At 42.1% G+C, this 21,743-nt stretch overlaps 1 protein-coding gene across 5 annotated transcripts in view; it reads left to right on the top strand.

Moving 5' to 3' along the window:
- Positions 1-383: 383 nt before the first annotated feature.
- The window catches only part of Kitlg (KIT ligand), a 152,870-nt gene continuing 131,510 nt past the window's right edge, over positions 384-21,743 (top strand). For 3 of the 5 annotated variants that reach the window (XR_001235502.1, XM_013518152.1, XM_013518150.1), the window contains exon 1: positions 604-709. Coding sequence is in view for 4 of the 5 variants with exons in the window: in XM_013518152.1 (XP_013373606.1) it covers positions 689-709 (21 nt within the window). In the remaining variant the exon portion in view is untranslated. The other 2 variants (XM_005374432.2, XM_005374430.2) reach the window with 2 other exon arrangements.

Below are 21,743 nucleotides of genomic sequence, written 5' to 3'. Positions count from 1 at the left end.
TTTGCTCCGAACCAGGCGACCCTCACTCGCTCCCTCATTGCTTCAGAGCAGAGAGACCGAGCCCCGTCTGCTCCAACGCGCCAGGGGTGTCGTCTGTCCTTGGGCGGTGCCAGGTGCGCCCCGCCGAGGCCAGCGCTGCTCGAGCGGCTGCAGGTTGCTAAGCTTCGCCCCGGGCGGCCCCGCACGCTGTGGCCTCCGGCAGGGGCGCACCCCGACCCCCAGGCAGGGGGCGCGCGGGACTAGCCCGCCCCACTTCGGGAGCGCTCTCCGGTCCCCGCCCGGCCCCCGGCCGCATCTGGCCTCCCGGGGCTCCGGAAGGGAAGGGGCGTGTCCGGAGCGGGCGGGAGGGAGCCGTATAAAAGCGCCGGCGGCGCGGCGGCCGGGGCTTCACTTGCCACCTCGCGCTGGGTCCCGGAGCGCCGCTGCAGGCACGGGCCGTGGAGAGGGCGCTGCGCTCGGGCTGCCCAATGCTTGGACTATCTGCCGCCGCTGCCCGTGCAATATGCTGGAGCTCCAGAGCAGCTAAACGGAGTTGCCACACCGCCGCCTGGGCTGGATCGCAGCTCTGCCTTTCCTTATGAAGAAGACACAAGTGAGTAGGGCACGCCCGGGAGCTCCGAGGCTTTCAAAGAAAACCGCGCCCGAAGCCCCGGGGAGGCCGGCGCGCCCCGGGACCCGCAGCCGGGACATGCGGGGCTGCGCCCTCCGGGTGAGCCAAGAGGGTGCGGGGGAGGCGGGCGTGGGGTGCAGCCGGAGCGCGCAGCCGGCGGAGCGCGGGAGGGGAGCAGTGGGAGTCCGGAGAGGGAGCCGGTGTCAAGTTTGCCGCCGCCGCCGCCGCCGCAGTTAAGTTTTCAGCTGTCAATCGGAAGCCGCATTTCCCACCCGAGGAGGGCAGCGTGGGCTCTTTGGCCTGGGACTTCGCGCTAACCCGGGAAGGCTCGTCTTTGCACGGGAGACATTTTCTCGTGGATGCGGGAGGTTATGAAACAGCTCCCCACGCGCCACCCTCGCTCGCTGTGGAACCCAGATTTGTGCAGTCGCCAGGGGGACGCGGGACGCGGGTGCAGCCGCGGGAGCGAAGCCAACCTCGAGCTGCTAAGCTGCAGCGCTCGGCGGGGCGGGGAACCTGCCCGGCTCGCCCGGGAAACTTGGCGCCCTGCGGGCTCCGAGCTGCCTCGTTTGCATCTCTGGGTGGGCCCTCCAGGGAGCTGCAGATGGAGTAACACCTCCCCAGTGCGTGCACCTTCTCCCATTACACAAAAAGTTTTATTTATTTTTTTAAAATTTTAATGGGCACCTCTAATGATAGTTATTGAGATAATACCCAGGGTTGCTGAATGGTGCTTTATACATAAAGGACTGTGCCGAAAGCGCTGCCTAGAGGTACAATTAGACATCCCCCCCGCTCCGCCAACAAATATCTGGCTCGCCCTTTGGAAACGGCTGCCTCAATACTCCCTTCCACAGTTCTCTTCACCTCTGGCAGGCGGTTCTTACCTCTTCCCACTTCTTCCCTTCGGAACTGTTCTGCTGTTGGCCTCGGGTTGGGTAAGGCTGCCCTTTCACCGCCCAGAGGTTTTGTGGGAGATTGCAATTCCCGAAATGTGTGGAAGGGGTTGAAGCACTGGGGCGGGCGGGCAACTGAAGGTTTAGAATGAAGGAATCCGTGTGCTGCAAATGCTTTATTAGATTAACCGCTTAGCATCGTGTTTGAAATGGACGTCTAGGCTTGGACATTAAGAAGAAAGAGCAAAGTCCTTTCCACCCGTTGAGGAAGAGGGCAGGGATAAGGGACCTTGCCTGGCATGAAAGGAGGCCGTGCCCAGCCTACTTTGGCAGGGTCTCCAAGATAAGGAAGAGAAGCAGCGCGCCTGTCTCGTGTCTTGCAAGCAGGTTCGTTTTTAGGCAAGGACACCATACCTGGGATGACCGCAGTGTGCTAGAGAAATGCAGTATGAAAGATTCTTCCAACAAAGAAAAGTTTTATCGTGCGGCTGGAAGTGTACGTGCTTTCTGATCCACAGCACAGTTAAGCAAGGGTGGGAACCTATTCCTTTTTATAGTCGCCTCTGCCTGCACGCATGGTGGTGGTGGTGAGATCTGGGTGGAGAAGGCGCTACCTTTTAGATCAGGAAAAGAGCCCAAAGCTTCCTATGTAAACAAGAAAACGAGACAGATCGGGTTAATGTCCAACACTCCAAAGCCCGGGATGTACTATCAAGTCACTCTGAGAGTCAGTAAGAGTGATGATCCTTGCACCCTTGCTTTGCAAAACAAATGCGAGCTCTGTAATCTCCGCTCTCGCTTTGATTAAATGGCTGTGTAAATAGGATTACATGGAATAATTCCATTGAAAACTAGAAAGAGGTCAGCCTCGCCTGAAACACTGTGGCTGTGGCATTAGTGACTCAGTGCTGCCGACCAGAGACATTTGAGACAGCTAAGTATTTTAGAAATGTGACCTGCTCAGACCAAGTTAAAGTGCAGGCCCTTTGGGGGACATGCTGGTGTTAAAGGGCTTAAGAGGGCAGTGCTCGTGTTGAATGAAGGCATTCATTGCCCGGGATCTAATGACCTTCAAGGTTTTCCTTAAGGATACTCCTAACAATTTCACATTCCTGTCACCGAAAAAGGAGACCTTGGAGACAGCACAAAATCAATAAAATAATCCATGGTAATGAAGGATGAGTGTCAAATCTTCTCCTTTAAAATTGGGAAAAAAATTTCTGTGCAACTCTGCATGGAGAGAGAGAGAGAGACAGTAGCATAAGAAAATCAGAGACTAAGAAGGGTTTCAATCTAATGTTTTGTCTTTGCCAGAGAGGGATATCTATTAATATTTAATAGTTTAAATAGTTGCTTATAAACATGGTATTAAAACTAGGCTTACTGGTTCTTTTATTGTGTGATTACTCAGTACATGAAACCAAAATTTATCGACATTTTAAAAAGAACTTTAATTTGAATTGTACAGGTTTTCAGCTATCATGGAGACAGCAGTCATTTTTGCATGTAAGTCAAGCTAAATAAGTGAAAATTCCATCAACAACCACTTGGGGTTTGATGAATGATTCTTTCATTTACTTAACACATGCAACAGACTTCAGTATTTGGAAAACAATCACACAGGCAGTAGTCCTAAGGAGCCCTGGTGACAATCAACTCAATTGCAAGTCTGCAGAAATAAATGCATTAGGTGTTTTCCACTACATGTATTCTGTCCATATAGTGAGACTGTACAGTTTCTAAAGGAAATAGTGGCTCTGACTTAGAAAGATCATCTCTTTTAAAGTAATGCTGTTTAAAAGAAAATAGTACTGTGGGATATATTAGGTAACTATTGGGATGCTGCATTATGCACCACCAATGAAAGTGTGCTCAGAAGTAGCCGCCTTGATAGGCTCAGTGCCACATTTATCCATATTATGCTCACATTTTAGTTTCTGTGCAGTTTTAGGCATTATCAAGACTGGTGTTACTTTCAGAAATATCGAGACAGGCAAAGAGTCATCTTGCAAACAGTGTATAAAGGGCCATTTTAGGCACACTGAGGCACTCGGAAGAAGCAAATAGAATGTTAGCTTTCATTCTGGCAGAGAAAATACCCTTCTTTTTCTCTATCTGAGGTTTGTTATGTAGATAGCAATGCAAGTTTACTTTATAGGGAAAAAATTAACATATTTATGAAAAGAGCATTTTAAAATTTTGTCCTTATGATCACTCAATTTGGAATGTGTGCTTTGAGTAATTCTAATTTATGTAGCTTTTAATTGATACATTCTGCCAAGACTTTAAAACTCAAGTGCTAAGTCGATTACATTTAACATAAAACAGGGAAAATAACCATATGGAAATTTGGAAGTCTGTGCCAAACCAATTAAAATTGCTAAATTTTATTTATGTCTAACTGCTGATTTGAAGATAGCAAATTATGAGTCACTGTTGCTCTATAATGATAGGTGATTGAACTCTTACCACCCCCTTACATAACATAAAAACCAACGCATGCCCAAGTAGTGAGGCTTTCAATTTTACAGGTTAGTTGCCTGGGTGGGAATCCCATCATATACGCCCTCTTTCCACACCTGGGAAGGACCTGGTTAGTGAAAGGATTCTGGGCGCTGGCCACTAAAGACTGGGATTCCAATTCCTGTTTTACCACTTAGGAGACAAATGACGTTAAGTAGATGGTTAAACTTCTTGGGATTTCTGCTTTGTAATCTATATGTTGATTATAAAACAATTAAAAAGTTCTCCGCTGGTGATGTAAAGACCAAAACAAGACTGTATATATGTCTATCCCAGAAGATTGACATTATAGTTACAATCTGAGTTTGTTGTTCCTTGAGAAGAGAATTGCCTGTCCTAACTTTTGCAAGATAGACAAGAATTTGCTATGGCAAGTAAGTGATATTTAATAAGCAAGGCACATACATTTTCTTAAATTTGGATCCATCAGTCCAATGCCAGTCATTACAGGGTGATTGATATCCGATTATCCACGGTAATTAACACATGTCAAACCAGGTATGGAAAAACAAAGGTGATATGTGATGATGAGAGACTAAAGTTGTTTAAGGTTTTTCTTTCAAAGTGAAAAAGGAATAAGAAAAGTAGAATGCAAAATAGAAAGAAGAAATGGGAATCCTACTTTTATCTTTAATTCAGTTCTTAACTTGACATTCTTGCTTTCTAAGTTCTCCTTGTATGATTCTGAAGATGTCTTTTATTTTAGACTAAAGAGACTTGGTCAGCTTCCTGTCCCTGGCATTCTTGCACCAGGCCTGAGTGAGGCATGCATTCATTTCTGCAGGATGTTTTGCTGTCTTTACCAGGCAACATGCAGTGACTTTTTTTTTCATTATCCAAGTTTCGGACCTTTTTTTTTGCTTTTTCTCAGTTACCGTAATGTCCCCTTTTGTAAATTAGGGGAAGGCACTTGGACATAAATCTCTGAGAAGTGATCTTTTATCTTTCTTGTATAGTTCATGAATCACCAGCAGCTGCAGAAACTCTGTTTTTGGTCTCAGTCACCTGTGTAGTCAGAACCATTTATAAAACAAATTGAGAGAACACCAAGATGCTTTTATAATATGCTGCTTTCAGGGTTGCTTTGTATAGACTTTGTTTCATGGAAACCATTGTCTGTAGCCTTACTGATTTATAGATTCAGGAGGATGTTTTTGCCTTTTAACTTAATTATGGGCATACTAAGAACTATTTACGGGGGTGGGAATCTGAGAGAATTATCATTATCCTATCCCTACCTATTTTTGTCTCTCTAGAAAGGTGGGGGGTGATTTTCTTATAATTAGGCCTCAGGGTTCTTTTTTTAAAATCACAATGTATGTCATCGAAAGGAAGGGTGTTCTTTATGTAGCTGTCTTTGTCCTTTACGGTTTTTCTAGGCTTCCACAATGGCTTGGGCATTAGGAGACTGAACTCTTTTATTAACCTGGATACAGAGTTGTATGGCTTTGGGAAATGATTTGACCCTTTCAGAATCTGTTTATTCAGCGGAAGAGTGAGAAAGTAGGACTAGGTGATTTCTAAGTGCCTTCTAGTTCTAAAATTTTCTGTTTCTACAATACTAGTAAAACAGTGGTTTGAACCAGATGGCATGTACGCTTTTTCTAGTTCTGAGATTTGTGTAGCTCTTGCTTCAGTTTTATGATTATGAACCACCTCATAGGGAGAAATTAAGGGGATTTGAATTTAGACTGTTCTGCTTTGAGCCATCTCACCTACTCCTTGATATTTCTCTTAACAAGAGTGGTATTTACACTTTCCTATTTTAGCAAAGACAACCATTGAAGAAGACTTTTACTTTCTCTCTTGGGAGAATCCTGAAGCCAAGTCATGCAGCTTGGCGGACATGAGTTTTCCAAAGGGCAGTGCTTCCCCGTGTTTGCCTGTCTCTTCTGCCCCTGCAATTTCCAGTATCTGTGTGCACAGAGTTGGAATGGACAGAGCAAGCCAGGGAGGAATCTGATAACGGGGTAGAAAGCGCTAATGGGGAGAATCAGAGGAAAAGGCTCTGCACTTAGCTACACTTCCAGGTGTGTGACCTTGGAGGAGTCACTGAGGCTTCCGGTATCTTCGAGTCAAGTCCGAGAGTTAATCTCAAAGAAGATAGTGACGATAAGAGGTGTAGCTGGGGACACAGAGGTGAAGGGAGGAGGGAGCCTCGAGGAAAGATAGTTCCTGTGGCTGATCATTTGCCAAGTCTGTGCTTGCCTTGGCTTCTGTCAGGGCTCAGTAGCATCCCTGGAACAACTCTGGCTACTACTCTTGCTGATGGTGGAAAAAATCCCAGTAGCCAGCAGCAGTTTTTCTTCAGAAGTCGGAGGCTGTGGCAGTCCTTTTGTCTTTGTTGACTTCAGAATATCCTCAGACAAGCTGGACCTTCTTCCAGCCGAGACACCAGATTCCTCCAAAAACATGACCAGAGCAATGATGATAATGCTCTACTGAACACCAGTGGAGCACCGTGAGCTGTGTATTAAAGCGAAGTTCAGAACTGAAGCAATACTGGACAATGAAGAAATACCAACAGCTGTCATTTGCTTATCTGGATGCAGGGATTCAGCACTTGACTGTGCACCCAGAGCCGTTAGCTGTGCTCTTAGAGCTCTCTAGGACTCCAGATTAGAGAATGGTCATATTGGTAGGGGGCCAGTTAGGTTGCCCTTTTCACGTTCTTGGTGCGTAGGCAGCAACCCAACATCCCCCTCCCCGAAGCTGTCTCACAGAGTGCCTTTGCTCTCCTGGGCGACCATGCAAAAAAGTCTGTGAAGAAGACAGCAAAGCGATCCACTGACAGTGCCCACTTGGAAAAGCAAGGCTAGGTCACCTTTGCAGAAAGGGCATCTGCACTGCAGAGTTATGTCCCTGTCCAAACCTGAGAGAGCACAGCCTGGAGGGGGCTGTTCTGTTTGTCTTGTGTACACATTACCGGCTTGCCTTCCTAGGAGCAGAAGTTCATCTTCTGAACAAAAGCCCTTTGGGTGCTTAGAACTTTTGCCTCATTTTTCACCTTGGCATGAAATCCCTGAAGCAAAGCACCTTTCTATTTCAGTGTCTTTTCTAAACTCCAGGGCTGAATTGGATCCCTTATTGGCTTACTTCATCCAAATCTGTGTGTTTGAGTCACTGTAAACCGGGTTAATCATGGCTGTCTATTGTGAAGAAATCTTTAGGACCCTGCTCTGCTGCACTTTCCACTGCCTGCTGGGGGTGCCTTTCTCCAGTGCCCTCCAGAACAAATGCCTTGTACAAAACACACTCATTCCTTGGTTTCCAAAGACAGCTGCAGTGAAAATGTGCCTTGTTATAAAGGTCATGCCACTCTCCTGGGAGATGTTGTCCGTATGGATGTACTGCCTGTTACAATTCATAGTCACTGCAGAAGTTAGATGAAGAGGTGGGAGGAAGGGAGGGCAGGGATGTTTTTATGTAAAATAGTTTATAATGTGATCGAGAAAACCCAAGGATTGCAAACAAACCTCCGAAGTCATAGGTAAAACCATTATTTATGCTTCTGTGTAAACCCTCAATTTAACACTTTTGAAATAGAAAGCACATTAGGGACTTCCATTTCTGATGACCAGTTAAAATCTGTATGATTGCTTTGGCTTGGATCTCTGGTGGCTTTAGAAAACTCCTGTATGTTCAGGGGGCCCTACCCAGAGGTCTCTGTTCTGTTGTCTTAGGCAGAGGACTGACCCTAACACACGTGCTCTTCTGCTGTTTGTTAGAAAGGTGAATTAGCACCGTGCAGGCCAATGGCTGGTGCTTTCTGCCTCCAGTTGGTCCACAGTGGGGACTGAAATGCAGGGATGATAAAGGGCTTGGGAACATTCATGAATAATGAAAAAGTTGATTAGCATGTTTTAATATTCACATGAAATTAATTCTATGTGTGAAAGCATAGAAGTACGTTCAGGAAAATGTTTCTTAAACCTTAGGATATGGATGTTTATAATGTACCTTAGCAATATTTGGAAGATAGTAGAACTCTTTATTTCATTTTAATCTTGGGTCTTTTTTCTTTCTTAATTATGTGTGGGCATTTATTAAGCTGAGTGGTTTTGTTTCAGATAAATTTACACTTCATTGTATAAGAATTTTAATTCAAAACTGTCAATAACTTCCAATAATAATAACAAGGTTTCTTGTCTAATGTTTATAATGGCCTTTCTAATCTCACTGAGTTTATAAATTTCTTTACTTTTAACATTTTAAACAATTACATAGACTTCAAAGTCAATGCTGATATGACCACTCATTGATTGTACTTCTGTACAAGTGTCATGTATGACTCAGCTTATAATATCTGTTAAGTGTTGATGTTTAAATATGTAGCTCTTTTAAACATTTTCCATCATTGTTGTATAAAATCAAACCAACCTGAAAAGAGATCAAGCCAAAATGACCCATAGTAGAAAATAATTCCAAGATTAATTAGTTCATTGAACTTTTCTTCTGGGAGTTAGGTAGTTTTTTTAAAATCCCATTTCACAGATGAGGAAACTAAAATAAATTCTTTCTCCTATCCATAGTAGATATTTATTAGCAGATTATCACCCAAAGAGATTTAAGTGGCACAAACACTGTGGCATATTCAGTGCCTCAAAGATACACATTCTGTTTACAAGAACATTAAATCTAACCAAATACATTCATGTAGTGAAAACAGAAACAGAATTTAGGCAACAAAAATTTCATAATTGAAGTTGACCAGCAGAATGACTCATACTAGATACTCAGTAAATCCATGTGAAATGTTTCAAAGTGAATCCATACCTGATTCACACTGTTGGGTACTAATACATTTTTTCCATCCTTTAAAAAAAAAATCTCTCCCTCTCTCTCTTTTTTTTTTTTTTTTTTTGGTACCCGGAAATTGATCTCAGGGTCTTGCACTTGCCAGGCAGGCACTATGCCACTAAGCTACATCCCTGGCCCTCTTCCTTTCTTTTTAACAGCAAAATTTTAACCACTTGGAAAGGCTACTTTATTCACCATTTACAGCATTCATTTGTAGTGACTATTCAATGTGTTTCTGATTCAGTGAACCTAGAGAGCATGTGAGTAAGTAAAAATGTCAGACATGGTTATAGATGAAATAAGGTATTACTTTTAACCATTTCCTCTCTGAACTTCACTTTGCCAGTCTTTAAAATGGACACAGAAATAGTGACCTAGTGACTGTACTTTTGGGATGACTCAGTGAGATAGATTGTCCTTGTGCCACAGTAACTGGCGTAGAATAGACCGTCATTTCCTTCTTGGCTGGAATAGCTGGTCACAGAACATCAACAGCAAATTCAACCGCTGTAAGAAGTAAATTTAGTGTTAATAATTCCTGACTTTGACTATAAGCCTTTCCTGTATAAATGAATCAAAATTAGAGACTAACAGTTTAAGTTTTTGATGTGCATGTTATCTACTTCTTTAGTACTCCTAAACAATCTTAGCAAATTATTTTAAAAAGTTTCCCTTATCTCCTTTATTTTTTCTCTTTCTTGAAAGAGAATAGACATGCAAAATAGGCCAAAAGACAAATTGCTTAAGAAGGAAAAGAGCAGATTATTGAATACAGAAATAATAAAGGCTAGTTATTCAGTTAACATCTGTTGGTTACCATGAGTGAGGCACTGTGGCATGACATGCCCAGTTTATGTCATTGGGTTGCTGTGGCATACATATTACGATGTCCTAAATGTTTTTCTTTCCTTCCATTTTTTTTTTTTACATATACAGAAGCTAAAGTTGAGAGAAACAAAGAAAACTTAAAAGTTTCCTAAGATTAAAAGGAGAAGAGTGCAAAGAAGTGGAAATGCTCAGTTGTGGAGCCCACCCTGTTTAATTCTAAAGACAAGAGTTCTCTTAATCAGTGCATTTTAATGAGCCCATATTTAGACACATACTTATAGATACAGCTTGTGCTATAGTTAGGACTTTAAAGTGTCCCCAAAGGTCTGTGTGTGGAAAACTTGGCCTCTAGCCTGTGACACTGTTGGGAGGTGGTGGGACCTTTTGTAGGTGGGGTTTAAGGGAAGGAAGTTATGTTATTGGGGGGGTCTGCCCTTGAAAGAGATACTTGGGCCCCTGAGCTTTCCTCTCTCTTTCGTTTTCTGCTTCCTGGCTGCCTGCAAGCCTTCTTCACCACACATTCTCACCACAATGTACTGTGCTGCTTGCTACAGGTCCAAAGCCAAGTGACAGTGGACTCCACCTCTGAAAACGTGAGCCAAAATAAACCTTTCCTCTTGAGAGCTGACTGTGTCAGGTATTTTATCACAATAATGGAAAGCTGACTGACATAACCTGTAAGGCTTGACTCTCTCTTTTGTTTTTTCAATTCTGTGTGGAGCTGGTAATAGGTTTTAATGTTATACCAAGAAACCTACTCTAACAGGGAGTAGGAAAAGCTGAGGCCACCAGTTGCGTAACAGATTGCTTCTGACCTCAACTGCTCAGTGATGCCTGGAAATGTAAATGGTTGTGGGCCAGCAGCACTTTCAGAAGTCAATGACCCTGGCCTTCGTCAGCATCCTTTCTTACTCCAGTTGCCTCACTGTCCATTGGGAGCTCTCTGCCTGATTTATCTGACTGGAGAGGGAAGCCCATAGTAAATGGTAAAAAATGTCATTCTACTTGATACAGTGAGCAGTTACTGCCAAATCCTTGATGTCTTACAAATAAAATGGTACTTCACTGGCAGAGGGCAGATTTTAAAGTAATTTAAAAATTCTGTCTCAAAATAACTTCTTAAAAAAAAGGAAAGTGCTTCCAATATCACCTTTATCAATTTGCTCCTACTCTGTTTAACATGCTCTCTTTTCAAAGACAATTTTAAATGGCTTTGGTCAGATTAGAAAACTAATTTTACTGTCTTCAATAAAAACATCTAAAGTTGTTAGCATGAGACAAATGCTAATGTAATTCTCATCAGTCATGATGATGCCTTTCTTAAAGAAAGTGACTTCAATTGCAAAGCCTTCACTGTGAGTGAAAAGGGAAAGTTGGAACAGTTTTTGCAAATAACTCAGGCCTCAAATTCAGATTAGTCCCTAGTAATCTGTTTTCATTTCTTACTTTAACACAAACTGAAAAAAAAGCTAAATATTTATAATCATAGTCTGAAGAGCATTTACCTAGAGCTAGGTTACTTCTCTCCAGCATGTGCTCAAGGTCACAGAGCTAAGTTGTGGTGGTACAGGCTCAGGAACCAGGAGATCTGAATCTGGGGTTCACACTTCTAAGCTGTACATAAAATTGGGGAGATAGAGCATACGTCCTTCCCATTTTGATTGAATGATTCTCTACTTCTTTCCCCCTAGGAGATAAGCATTTTCGTTATCCAAGGCAATAGCCAGTTTGGGGGAGAGCATGGAAAGAGCCTGGTTTTTGATTCAAAAGCACCCAGGACAGGGCTGGGTGTTCAGCTCAGTAGCGGAGCACTTGCCTGGCATGCGTGCATGAGGTCCTAGGTTTGAATCCTAACACCCCCGAAAAGGCCCCCAGGTTTTACTTCTGCCTCTTGACTCTAGCTTGCCATGGGATCTTAGGCAATTTATTTAACTTTACTTAACCTTTTCTTAACCTTCCGTAAACTGCAGGAATAACACTGTGCAGCTCCCAGCTCTGCCTCCTTTGTGCTTTTCCTCTCCTGTCTTTCCTTGTTCTTTCCCTTCCTTTTTTATACTCCTAGAAATAATATTTTATACCTGATTTGTGTTGGGTACTCACACAACTGTACTGAAAAAATACCACAGCTTTTGTTTTCTTTTTTTGTAGGACTGGAAATTGGACCCAGTGTCTTCATGCTTCATTCCCAGCCATCATTATGGTTTTGATTTTTGAGGCAGGGTCTTGCGAAGTCACTAAATTGCCAGGCTGGGTTCCAATTTGAAATATTCCTGCCTCAGCCTCCCAGACTGCTGAGATTACAGGCAGGAAACCCCAGGCCTGGCTAATAAAGTATTTTTCAGACTTAATATGTGTTTTCCTGCTATATTGTTAAGTACAAAATTGTGTTTGTTCGAAGTATTTGACATTGGCCTCATATAGACTAAAAGGAGCCCAGGTCTTGGAGTGAAATCAAATGAGGCTTAAATCCTGTCTGTATTACTCACAAGAACCATGTCATGTTTTTTCCTTTGCTTATCAAGCCCTCACTATCCTCCTTTGTCTGAGGGGCAAGAAGGCAGTAGTGTGTAGTCGGAAGAAAATGAGAATTAAATGAGATAATACATGAAACTTTCTGACCCAGAAGTCTGCACAATTTTTAAGTGGTATCTGTAATTCTTAGGGAATGGATTATGCCAGCAAACAGATCAGTGTGTGTTAGTCTGTCTACTCTGACTCAGGGTAATATATTTGTAGGGTTTGTATAATTATATTTTTGTTTGTTTGTTTGCTTTTGTTTTTTTGAGAAAGAGTATTATGTAGTCCTGGGGGCCTCGCATTCACTGTGATCCTTCTGCCTCAGCCTCCTCAGCGCTGAGGGTGTAGGTGGGTACCACCATCGCACCTGGCATGATGGCCGTATTTTCAAACCTATTGTCACTGAAGTGCAAAGCAAGATTATGGGCGATTATGGGAACAGGCTTGTGTAACTGCAAACAGATTAGCGAAGGATCTGAACGTTGTAAGTAAGGATGCTGACACCTGTCTCGGCCACCTACGGGCTGCTGTGAGAGCCCAGAGAGGCAGTTATACAGATGGGGCAGGGCTCCATGGCCCGTTCTGTTCTACCCAGATGCCACACAGCATATCATTCCAAGCCTAGAGTGCTCCAAAGTTTGAACTTTCCACCTGTGTATACCTTGGCCACTAACAGCCCTGAAGCATCCCAGATCTGGAAGCACTTCTTCAAGTTGTATATACTTCGACTGATTTAATTCTTTTAGTATGTGGATATTCTCATTTGTAAGATGAGGCTGCTAATGGGATCTGTCTTCTCATGTTGTCTGAGCACAATGTGAACTAATCTACGAGATGGGCCTAGTGCCTGGACAGACCCAGAAAACTTAGGTAAATGTTAAGTGTTTTCATGTAAAATAAATTTTTTGCATTCAAGAGTTTCCTTTTAGTTGTTTATTTAAGAAGTGACTAAGATCCACAGTTTGGACATGTTTCTCTTCTGCATTCAGGTGTTATTTTCTTGGCAGTGATTTTTTCTCTTTTTTCTTTTCTTTCTGTGCTGCAGATTGAACCCAGGGTCTGGTGCAGGCTCACATGTTCTACCACTGAGCTTTACCCTCAGACCCTTGTCAGTGGTTCTGTTTAGAATTTAAGGGCTTGATTGTCCAGGTTAATCTTCAAGTAAGTTTTGTAGCAGGCAAAGACAGCCGCAAGTTACTTTTATCAGCCCATTACTTCAGGTAAACAAGCGTTCCATTCTTTGCCAGAACATTAAGCTGTTATGTTCTTTTGATGGAGTGCTGACTTGTTCAAAGCACTTGTGAAAGAAAGAAAACAGCCCCTGTTTTCCAGCATTTTATAATCTCAGTGTTGTTTCTGAAGGTTTCACAGCTGAATCTTTGACTGCCGTGATTAACTTAGCATCGGGGCTCAGTTTTCAGTGAGATCTAACACAGAAATTTCAACCGAGATGGAACAGATATGAGATCTCTTTTGGATATTGAAAAAAGGAAATTTTAAAAAAGCTTAAGTCCAAACTTTCAAGGCCCAAAGGAGAACAAGGCAGAAACATCGACAAGTATGAGGTTTTTAAATTGCTTAGGGGCAGAGTGAGATTTTAAAAGAGGCCAGTTTTCACCTTTTGCTGAAGATTTTGCATTGCCTTAACATTTCAGGTGCTAAGGCAGGAAGATCAGAACAAAAACTTGCTGACAGTGCAAGAGATCCACGTCCTAAATTTAGTCCTCTGGCACTGGTATGTCGTTTTGTCTGCGAGGATGCCCATTTCATTTTCAAAGCCAGTGGTGGGTTCTAGAACTTTAAAGATACCTTCTAACGCACATAACCCAGAGTTACTAAGGGAGCTCTAACCATGTCACTACTCTGGCTAAAACTATCCACTGACTGCAGGATAAAGTCCAAGTCCTCAGCACACTATACAAGGTTCTCTGTGGTTTGGCTATTGCTTATCTCTACCACTCCCGGAGTAGTAAATTTCATTTTAGTGTCACTTAGAGAAGTCTAGAGACACCCTCCACACTGCACTTGATCTCCAAGATTTTGACAGCCCATGCTTTGCCTAGCTCAGATGGGTCCTCCTCTAGGAAACCCTCCTAGACATCCCTCTCTCCTTCTTCCCTACCCTCACTCCTTTCTATGCTTAGTGACCCTATTCTGAGCATCTGTGGCATTAAAAAAAACACACTGTGTAGCATATTATGTTGAAATAATCATTTTTACCTACCTAACTAAACTGCCTTATGTTCCTGTCCTCAGATAATGACGCAGTGCCAAAATCTTGATAAAGGTTTTCTGAACTAAACTATGCGTTAATGAATCATGCCAGATGAGTGGGGAAAAAATCTACCTAGCTGCATTCTAGGCATAGATCTGGGCATTGAATAATTTTTTGCCTGCTAACCGTAGTTGACACACAGCTGGGACCAAGGAGAGCGAGTGGGAATTCTTTTTAAGTTTTAATTTTTCTTAGCCCGTGTTTGCAGTAGATAGGGATCTCATTCACTGTGGCGAGTACCGCAGTAGGAACTTTAAAACATTACTGTTGTGCCTTGATGTCGATAGGAGACACGTATTGCTGTGCACGGGGTAAGACCACCTCCAAACGTACATGGGCACTTCACACACACTTTTCTTAAGTGTGAAAAATTATAAATGGATCACTTTGGGTGGTGGAAGAGAGTGAGATGGTGGATTAAAAAGAGAGGAGAATGACACAGTTGCTTGCTCGTCTTTGAGGAAATAGACAGCAGCTTGATTGGCATGTGCCAAATGGATTTTGCTAAATCAAGATATACAGAGCAGTTAAGAACCAGAAAAGATTTTCAGACAGAAAATGCTCCTTCTCTGTACCAGATCCTGGACTGTGTGCTAAGCGTGTGATACACTTTGTCTCCCCTAGTTCTCCCATCTGTGAGGGTAGTAGTGTGATCATTCCGTTTTCCCAAAGAGTACAGTGATGTAGGCTAGGAGAAGCTCAGCAAAGTGCACAGTGCTTTACAACTGTCAGCCGTCAAACCTGACCCATACCTAATTCTTCGCTTCTCATCTTCTTTTCTTGCCTGGATAAAATGCTTTTCTAGATTCATAACAATTACAACTATTAAAAGTATAGTGGGTGGATTCTTCTTCTCCAGCTCACACACATTCAAGATGCTTTCTTTAATATTATCTTTTCATAGTTTGTGCTGATTCATAGGTAACCAGTGAAATAGACAAGCATGGGGAGTGATGTATCTTTGTCTTTTTGAGGCAGGGTCTCGCCCTGCAGTGCAGGCTTGCCATGAGCTCACTTTGTAGGTCTCGAACTCGCAATGGTGCTCCTGCCCCAGCCTCCTGAGAGCTGGGATTACAGTGCATTTTTGAATATGCTGCATAAAATCACTGTCTAGGAAATGTGGAAAGATGCAGTTGTGCCCATGTGAGAAGCTTCAGATGGTTTCATTTAAATGATATTTACGGCTTGAAGACAGATTAGATTAAAGAGTTTAGCAGGAATATCTCATTCCTTAAAATGAGACATTACTTAAGGGTGGAGGAAGAAAGTTGGAGAAGGATTAATAAGAAGGGATGTTTTCAAATTTCATATGGCCAGAAAATCTTCCAGCGACTTTAGAAAACACTACCACTGCTTTCTAAAATGATGCTCTAACACAGTGTTGCATAGATTTGGTATACTTTAAACATTTATTTTTGGGGTACTCTTTTGATGCCAAGTATTCAAAGTTCTCATTTAAAAATTATATGATTTTATTGTATGCACATACCCCCACCACCCCTTTTATTCAAACAGGTGAGCTTCCTTTCAGTGTAGAACTGAAAAGTTACCATTTCCAAAATGAGTAAAACTTTCCAATATCTGATTATATCACAAAGAGCAAAGTCTATCTCCTGCCTCAGTTTGCAAGCAAAAGCTCCCCAGAGAAAACAGCATACAAAAATCGAGTAAGGAAGTTGTAGATGTGCAAGAAAGTCTGTGCAGGTTTGGCACTTTAAGCTCACAGCAGCTGAAGTGTGTCTTTTTAATTTCATCTAGCTGGATGCACTGCTCATGGGACTTTCTTTTCATTTCCTGAGGAAGTAGATCCCTATTCTCTCCCATATGGTGAGAGATTTTCTTTGCTTTCCAAACAGTCTCCTGTTTACATTTGTCCCTCTCTCCTCTTTTGATTCCTGGGCAAAGCAGCTGCTTTAACAAAGCCCAAGGGATTATCTTGAGGTGGTTACCCATTTACCCTTTTGCTTGTCAGGGAGGGAAAGTTTCTTTTTGTCCCCACCCTTATTTAGAAGAGGAATCTGAGGCCTTCAAGTATATTTTCCATGCTTTTCTTTTGTTTTATAAGCCGGGGAGATTAGTTAGTAATCTCCACAAAGCCTTTTATGAGGATGAGTTTCAGAAAACAAAATAATTTGTATTTACTTAGATTAACTCAGAACATTTTAAATTAATAATGTTTGAGCTTAGTACTATCTTAATAGCATTGTACAAAAATCTCCTTTTTATTTCTGATAGATACAGTATATATATTCTTTAATGAATTTAGAATCTCTTTTTGAATAGTAAGCATAACTCCATAGATTTCATGGTAAAAAATTGGACCAAAAATGCTTGCCACTTAGTCAAGCTTATTAGCGTGAAAATGCCGTAATACAGTCTTTTTTTTTTTTTTTTTTTAATTCAGAGGGATAAGACATCATCGAACCAGCTCACAAGTAGTCTGGCACGCAACTGTTTTTTAGGGTCACATGAGAGGGAAGCAACTCTACGCCAGTGTGATGTTGAGAAGGTAGCTGGCTTTGTTCTTTAGTCCCATGTAGGAACTGTTCTGGTCAACAGACAAATAATTCAGTTCTGTGAGCCTGGTTTGCCTGCTTTAGTATGGATGATGGACAGATAAAAGTCAACAGTACTTCCATACTTTGGGAAGAGATAAGATTATCATTTAAAACCTTAACCTCTGTAATCACTTTGGGATATGTCTGCTTTTTAATGAAATCTTACTCCCTGTGTGTGTTTCCAGTGGAGAATGACCAGGAACAATTTTTACAAAGGGTTGCTTTAGAGATTTTGATGAACTGTACCTCTGTGGAGTGATAGGAGAAATTTATAGTTGCAGGAAACTATTGACTTCTCAGAGACCTGAAGTTACTGTATAACAGTGTCTATACTGCAGGCCAGTGATTTTTGTTTTTAATGCACTTCTGCTGGGCCAATAAAGGAAAGTAATTCTGTTTTATTATACTTATCTAGTTTCTTCAGAAAGGGAGCTCCGGGAATTTTACAGCCAGGTCAGCACATTAAGTTGTCACACTTTGGCATCATCGACCAGGAGTGGCATTTTCCAGTGATTGTTTATTCCTTAAAAAGTATTTATCATTTGCTCTAATCCATGCTAAAGGCCACAGATACAATAATAAGCAAATAGTTACATTGTCCCTAATCTTCAAGGCGTTTAGAGTCTACTGCTGGTTTTACATTCTTATTGCACATTTATATGGATCTAAAGTAGAAAGAAAATTAGAAATTCAAACAAGCATTTAGGTGATTAATTAGTTGATCTAGGATGTAGCAGGACCCCAGAAGAAGACATACAATGATGGCTTATACCCAACCAATGAGCAAAATCCTTCTGATTATCCTTCTTTCATTCTAAAATTATTTGCAAGGGGCTTCTGCACACCTGGCACTGCTCTCATCACTCTAAACAAAACTTGAAAATGCCTACTTTATAATGCTTACCTTCTAGTTCAGAGACAGATAAGCAAAAGTGGCTGTTGGTGTTGCAATTCCATTGTGTAAATATGGACGCCTTCTGCCGAGGATTGAAATGTACATTATCCAGACTTCATCTCTGCCCCACTTCTTATATGTGAGTTAATTCACAATATAAATGACTTAGATTTTGCCACTGCCATGGTCTCTGCAGAAGAGAATTTAGCTGTATGAGAATTCATAATGAGCAATACATGCAATCCACAAATGTGGAAGAGCATGCACTATAAATGAGAACCTTCAAGGTGCTCGAGATAACTATAGTGAACCGCAGTGTCATCTTCACTCTCAAACCATTTTGTCATATTGTCAGGAGGAGCAGATGATAAGTAAACTAACTGGGTTATTGAGACGATTTATAAGAGTGAAAATTGCTTTGAAGGAAATGAAGCTGTAATATGATGTGATATGCGGAGCTCTGTAAGATGGGGTCCCTGGGAAGGCTCCCTGAGAAGGTGATGCTTGAGCTAAGTCCGGAATGATCAGGAGGACTTGCCATTAGCAGCAAGGATACAAGTTGGAGGGAGGGTTTTGGAAACATAGGAGAAGCCTGTATGGCTACAGCGTAGTGGGCGTACAAGGCCTGGTGGGACACAGTTATGGAGATTGGCCAGTCAGTGCTACTCTAGGTCTTGGTCAGGAGATCAAGCTGCACTGTGGATGTAGTGGAAAGACACCAGAAGAAGAAAGTGATGATTATAATCCCGGAGCACTTTTTTCATAGCTGCTCAAACACACATGCACACTTTTTTGCATGTGTGTTTGATATTTGCATGTGTGTTTGCTCACTTTTTCATAGCTGCTCATTTTTTCATAGCTATTCTGTTACTGAGTGACCCTGTGGCCTTCGGGAAGTTATTTAATCTTTCTGTGCCTCAGTTTCAAACACACATGCAAAAAAGTGCTGTTCACAGGGTCCCCCAAGTCAGTCCTGCAGTAAAGGGTGATGGAGCTTGATGATAGCTAGAGTGGTGCAGCCACAAATGGACAGAAGTGAATGCTTTAAGATTTCATTTGCTGGTAGAGAAATGATAGAACTTGACAGGCCAGATGAAGAAACAGGGGAATGGAGAGAATAGGGCAATTGCAGACTTAGCCTGAACCATTGTCCTTCAAGTTTAGAAATGATACTGCTAGAAATGCTTGCTCTACACTGGGCTGCAAGTAATAGTCACAAAGCTTATGTTTGTCGGGTGTTAAGTACCTTACATACCTGATTCCATTTAATCTTCAACAAACATGTTTAAGTTGATACTTTTTATTGTGCCCATGTGGCAGATGAGGAAACTGAGGCACAGAAAGATTAAATAACTTCCCGAAGGCCACAGGGTCACTCAGTAACAGAATAGCTATGAAAAAATGAGCGGTCTGTCTCTATAGAGTAGATGGCTCCCCACCCTACCCCACCCCCATGCGACACCACTCCTGTGCAAGAGTAAACACGCTGTCTGTTTTCTAAAGCTGTCTTGGACTTCTTACTGAAGCTAAAGTTGACTTTTGAAACTCTGCTGCTTAGGTTAACATTCACCCATTACCCAAACAATCCAGCCTCACTTTTACACCAGGTAGAAAAGAACCTACTTGCTTTGGGAGAGCTGATCTAAATCCAAGCCGCCGGGGGAATTTCACAACCTCTTTTTTATCACCTTCCTGTATGGATCGATAAACTCTGGGAAGCACAGCATGAATGAAGATTGTGTCATTTACTGTCAGTACAGCTTTAGACTTCAACGTGTAAGGGATTTATGCTACTAATAAAATAATAACTAGCATTAACGGTCATGTAATAATCTCCTGTATCTGCCAGAACACTGGTGGATGCTTTTCTATAACACTGATTTATTTGTTTCAAAAATCAAAAGATACCTTATCAGCATTAGAATGGAGGTTCAGAGAAATGACACAGTTTATTGAGGGTGACAGAATGTAAGTGACGGTGTGAAACCGGGTCTTTCTTTGATGACTCTCTTCTGTTTCCAACACCGTCACCTTCATTAGCTATCAGGCTGCAGCTGAGGTGTTTTAGAGGAACCCATTCTGGCGTGTCAGTGAACCTGGGGTGAAGTGCATTGTTCCCTGAGGAACGTGTCCCGGGCATGTCAAACTCAGCAAATTCCCCTAGTCTGCTAAGGTGGTAGAATTGTATTAAAACTGTCTTGGATTGCCAATCAAAAACTGCTTTTTTAAAACATTAAAATGATTCTTATTTTATAATTGGAATTGCGAACCACTAATGGAAAGCTGCTAAGAGAAGTTTAGAACAACCTTTAGGAGAAATAAATGCTTAATAACTTTCTCCTTTTCTCTTGGTATTTTTTCAGGGGTTAGTTGCAGACAGTACAGCATGGTACAATAAATGCTACTGGTTTAAAACAGCAAGAGATACATGCATCACGCTGGATGATTTACACACCCCAAGGAAGGGCTGCAGGTGCAGGCAGCAGGCTGAGCTTGCGAGGGTCTCCTAGGGCTCAGAGCCCATGAGTCCATGGCAGTCCCATAAAATTATTGCAGCCAGTTCAGGAAGTTGTTTCTGGTGCTGACTATAAAGTCTCACTGCTTCACTCCCACCCAAGCCAACAAAATACATGCCCAGCATCCAGCCTCTCCTCAAGGATTTTCCTTTGCATAAGAAATCTTGCATGTCCTGTTCAACTGTTAGATCCTAAGTCATAGCAGCAGCCTTAGCAAACTGCAAAGGAGTTAGGAGAAATGAGTTTTTAGATTTCCGACCACGAAAGGACAGGAGGCTGTGCTAGGAGAGATGTGGAATGGGATTTGGAAGAGCCAATACACAGTGTCCTTCAAGCTGTACTTAGCTTTTCTCTACCAAGTTACTCAAAATCAGAAGACTGTAAAAGTCCTTGAACAAAATGCAGGCTGATATACCTTTTCAGATATTGTTGTGTTTCTCCCTAGCCATATAGCACCCATGAGCTACCTAAAATAGTCTGTCTCAGACCTTAGAGAGAAAAGATAGGAACTATATGAAAGATTTGCTAAAATGGGACGGAGTCAGGGAAGGGGGAGGAAATAAAAGGAGAAAAGGATTTAAATCATCAAGACATAATGTATGCGTGTTCCAGTTCCTTAAAATGAACATGTCTATTCTGTATTATAAACGTGTACTGAAAAAAGGCAACAAAAAGATGAACAGCACGGAGATCATCCTCAGAAATTTGGATTTCGGTGATACTCAGACATCAGCATTCTCAGTAAACACCCCAGACAGTTGCCCTCTCCGTGAATACAGACAGTAGACTCCTCTTTCCTGTTGGGTACCTTCAGTGAAAGGGACAGAACTTCAGCAGCTTGTTCAACTCAGCAAAAGGCAGTTGGTGTATCAAGCACACATTGCATAATCTGGAAAGCTAGTTTTGTGACCTTTGCAAATCAGACTTGTCATCTCATGTGATGGAGAAAATGATCAAGATTGTTTATGTTCTTTGAGCTCAAGCTTTTAACTCCACTGGTTTTCGTGTGTTTGAGAGCAATTAGAGTATAATGTCTTAGTTTATTTTAATGTGGTTAGAAAAAATCTAGATGGGAAAAATAGACTGTTGGAGACTGCCCAAGCTGCTTCCTTAGATTAAGTTTTAAGAAAAAAAATTAAAAGGCCCCGTGAGACCAAACATCAGATTCTCAGTAGCTGAACTGACCGTGCATCTGGGACATCAATTTGCATCCATAGTGTGGGGGTGGGGAATCACAGGAAGTTCCAGAAAGTTCAGGCATTCATTTTCAGATTTGGCAAATGGGATCAGATGGTAACTGGAGTATACACCCATCTTCTATCACT

Source organism: Chinchilla lanigera, unplaced genomic scaffold (genome assembly GCF_000276665.1).
Source record: "Chinchilla lanigera isolate Chin_1 unplaced genomic scaffold, ChiLan1.0 scaffold00004, whole genome shotgun sequence".
Taxonomy (NCBI): domain Eukaryota; kingdom Metazoa; phylum Chordata; class Mammalia; order Rodentia; family Chinchillidae; genus Chinchilla; species Chinchilla lanigera.
This window is presented reverse-complemented; position numbering and strand designations above follow the sequence as displayed.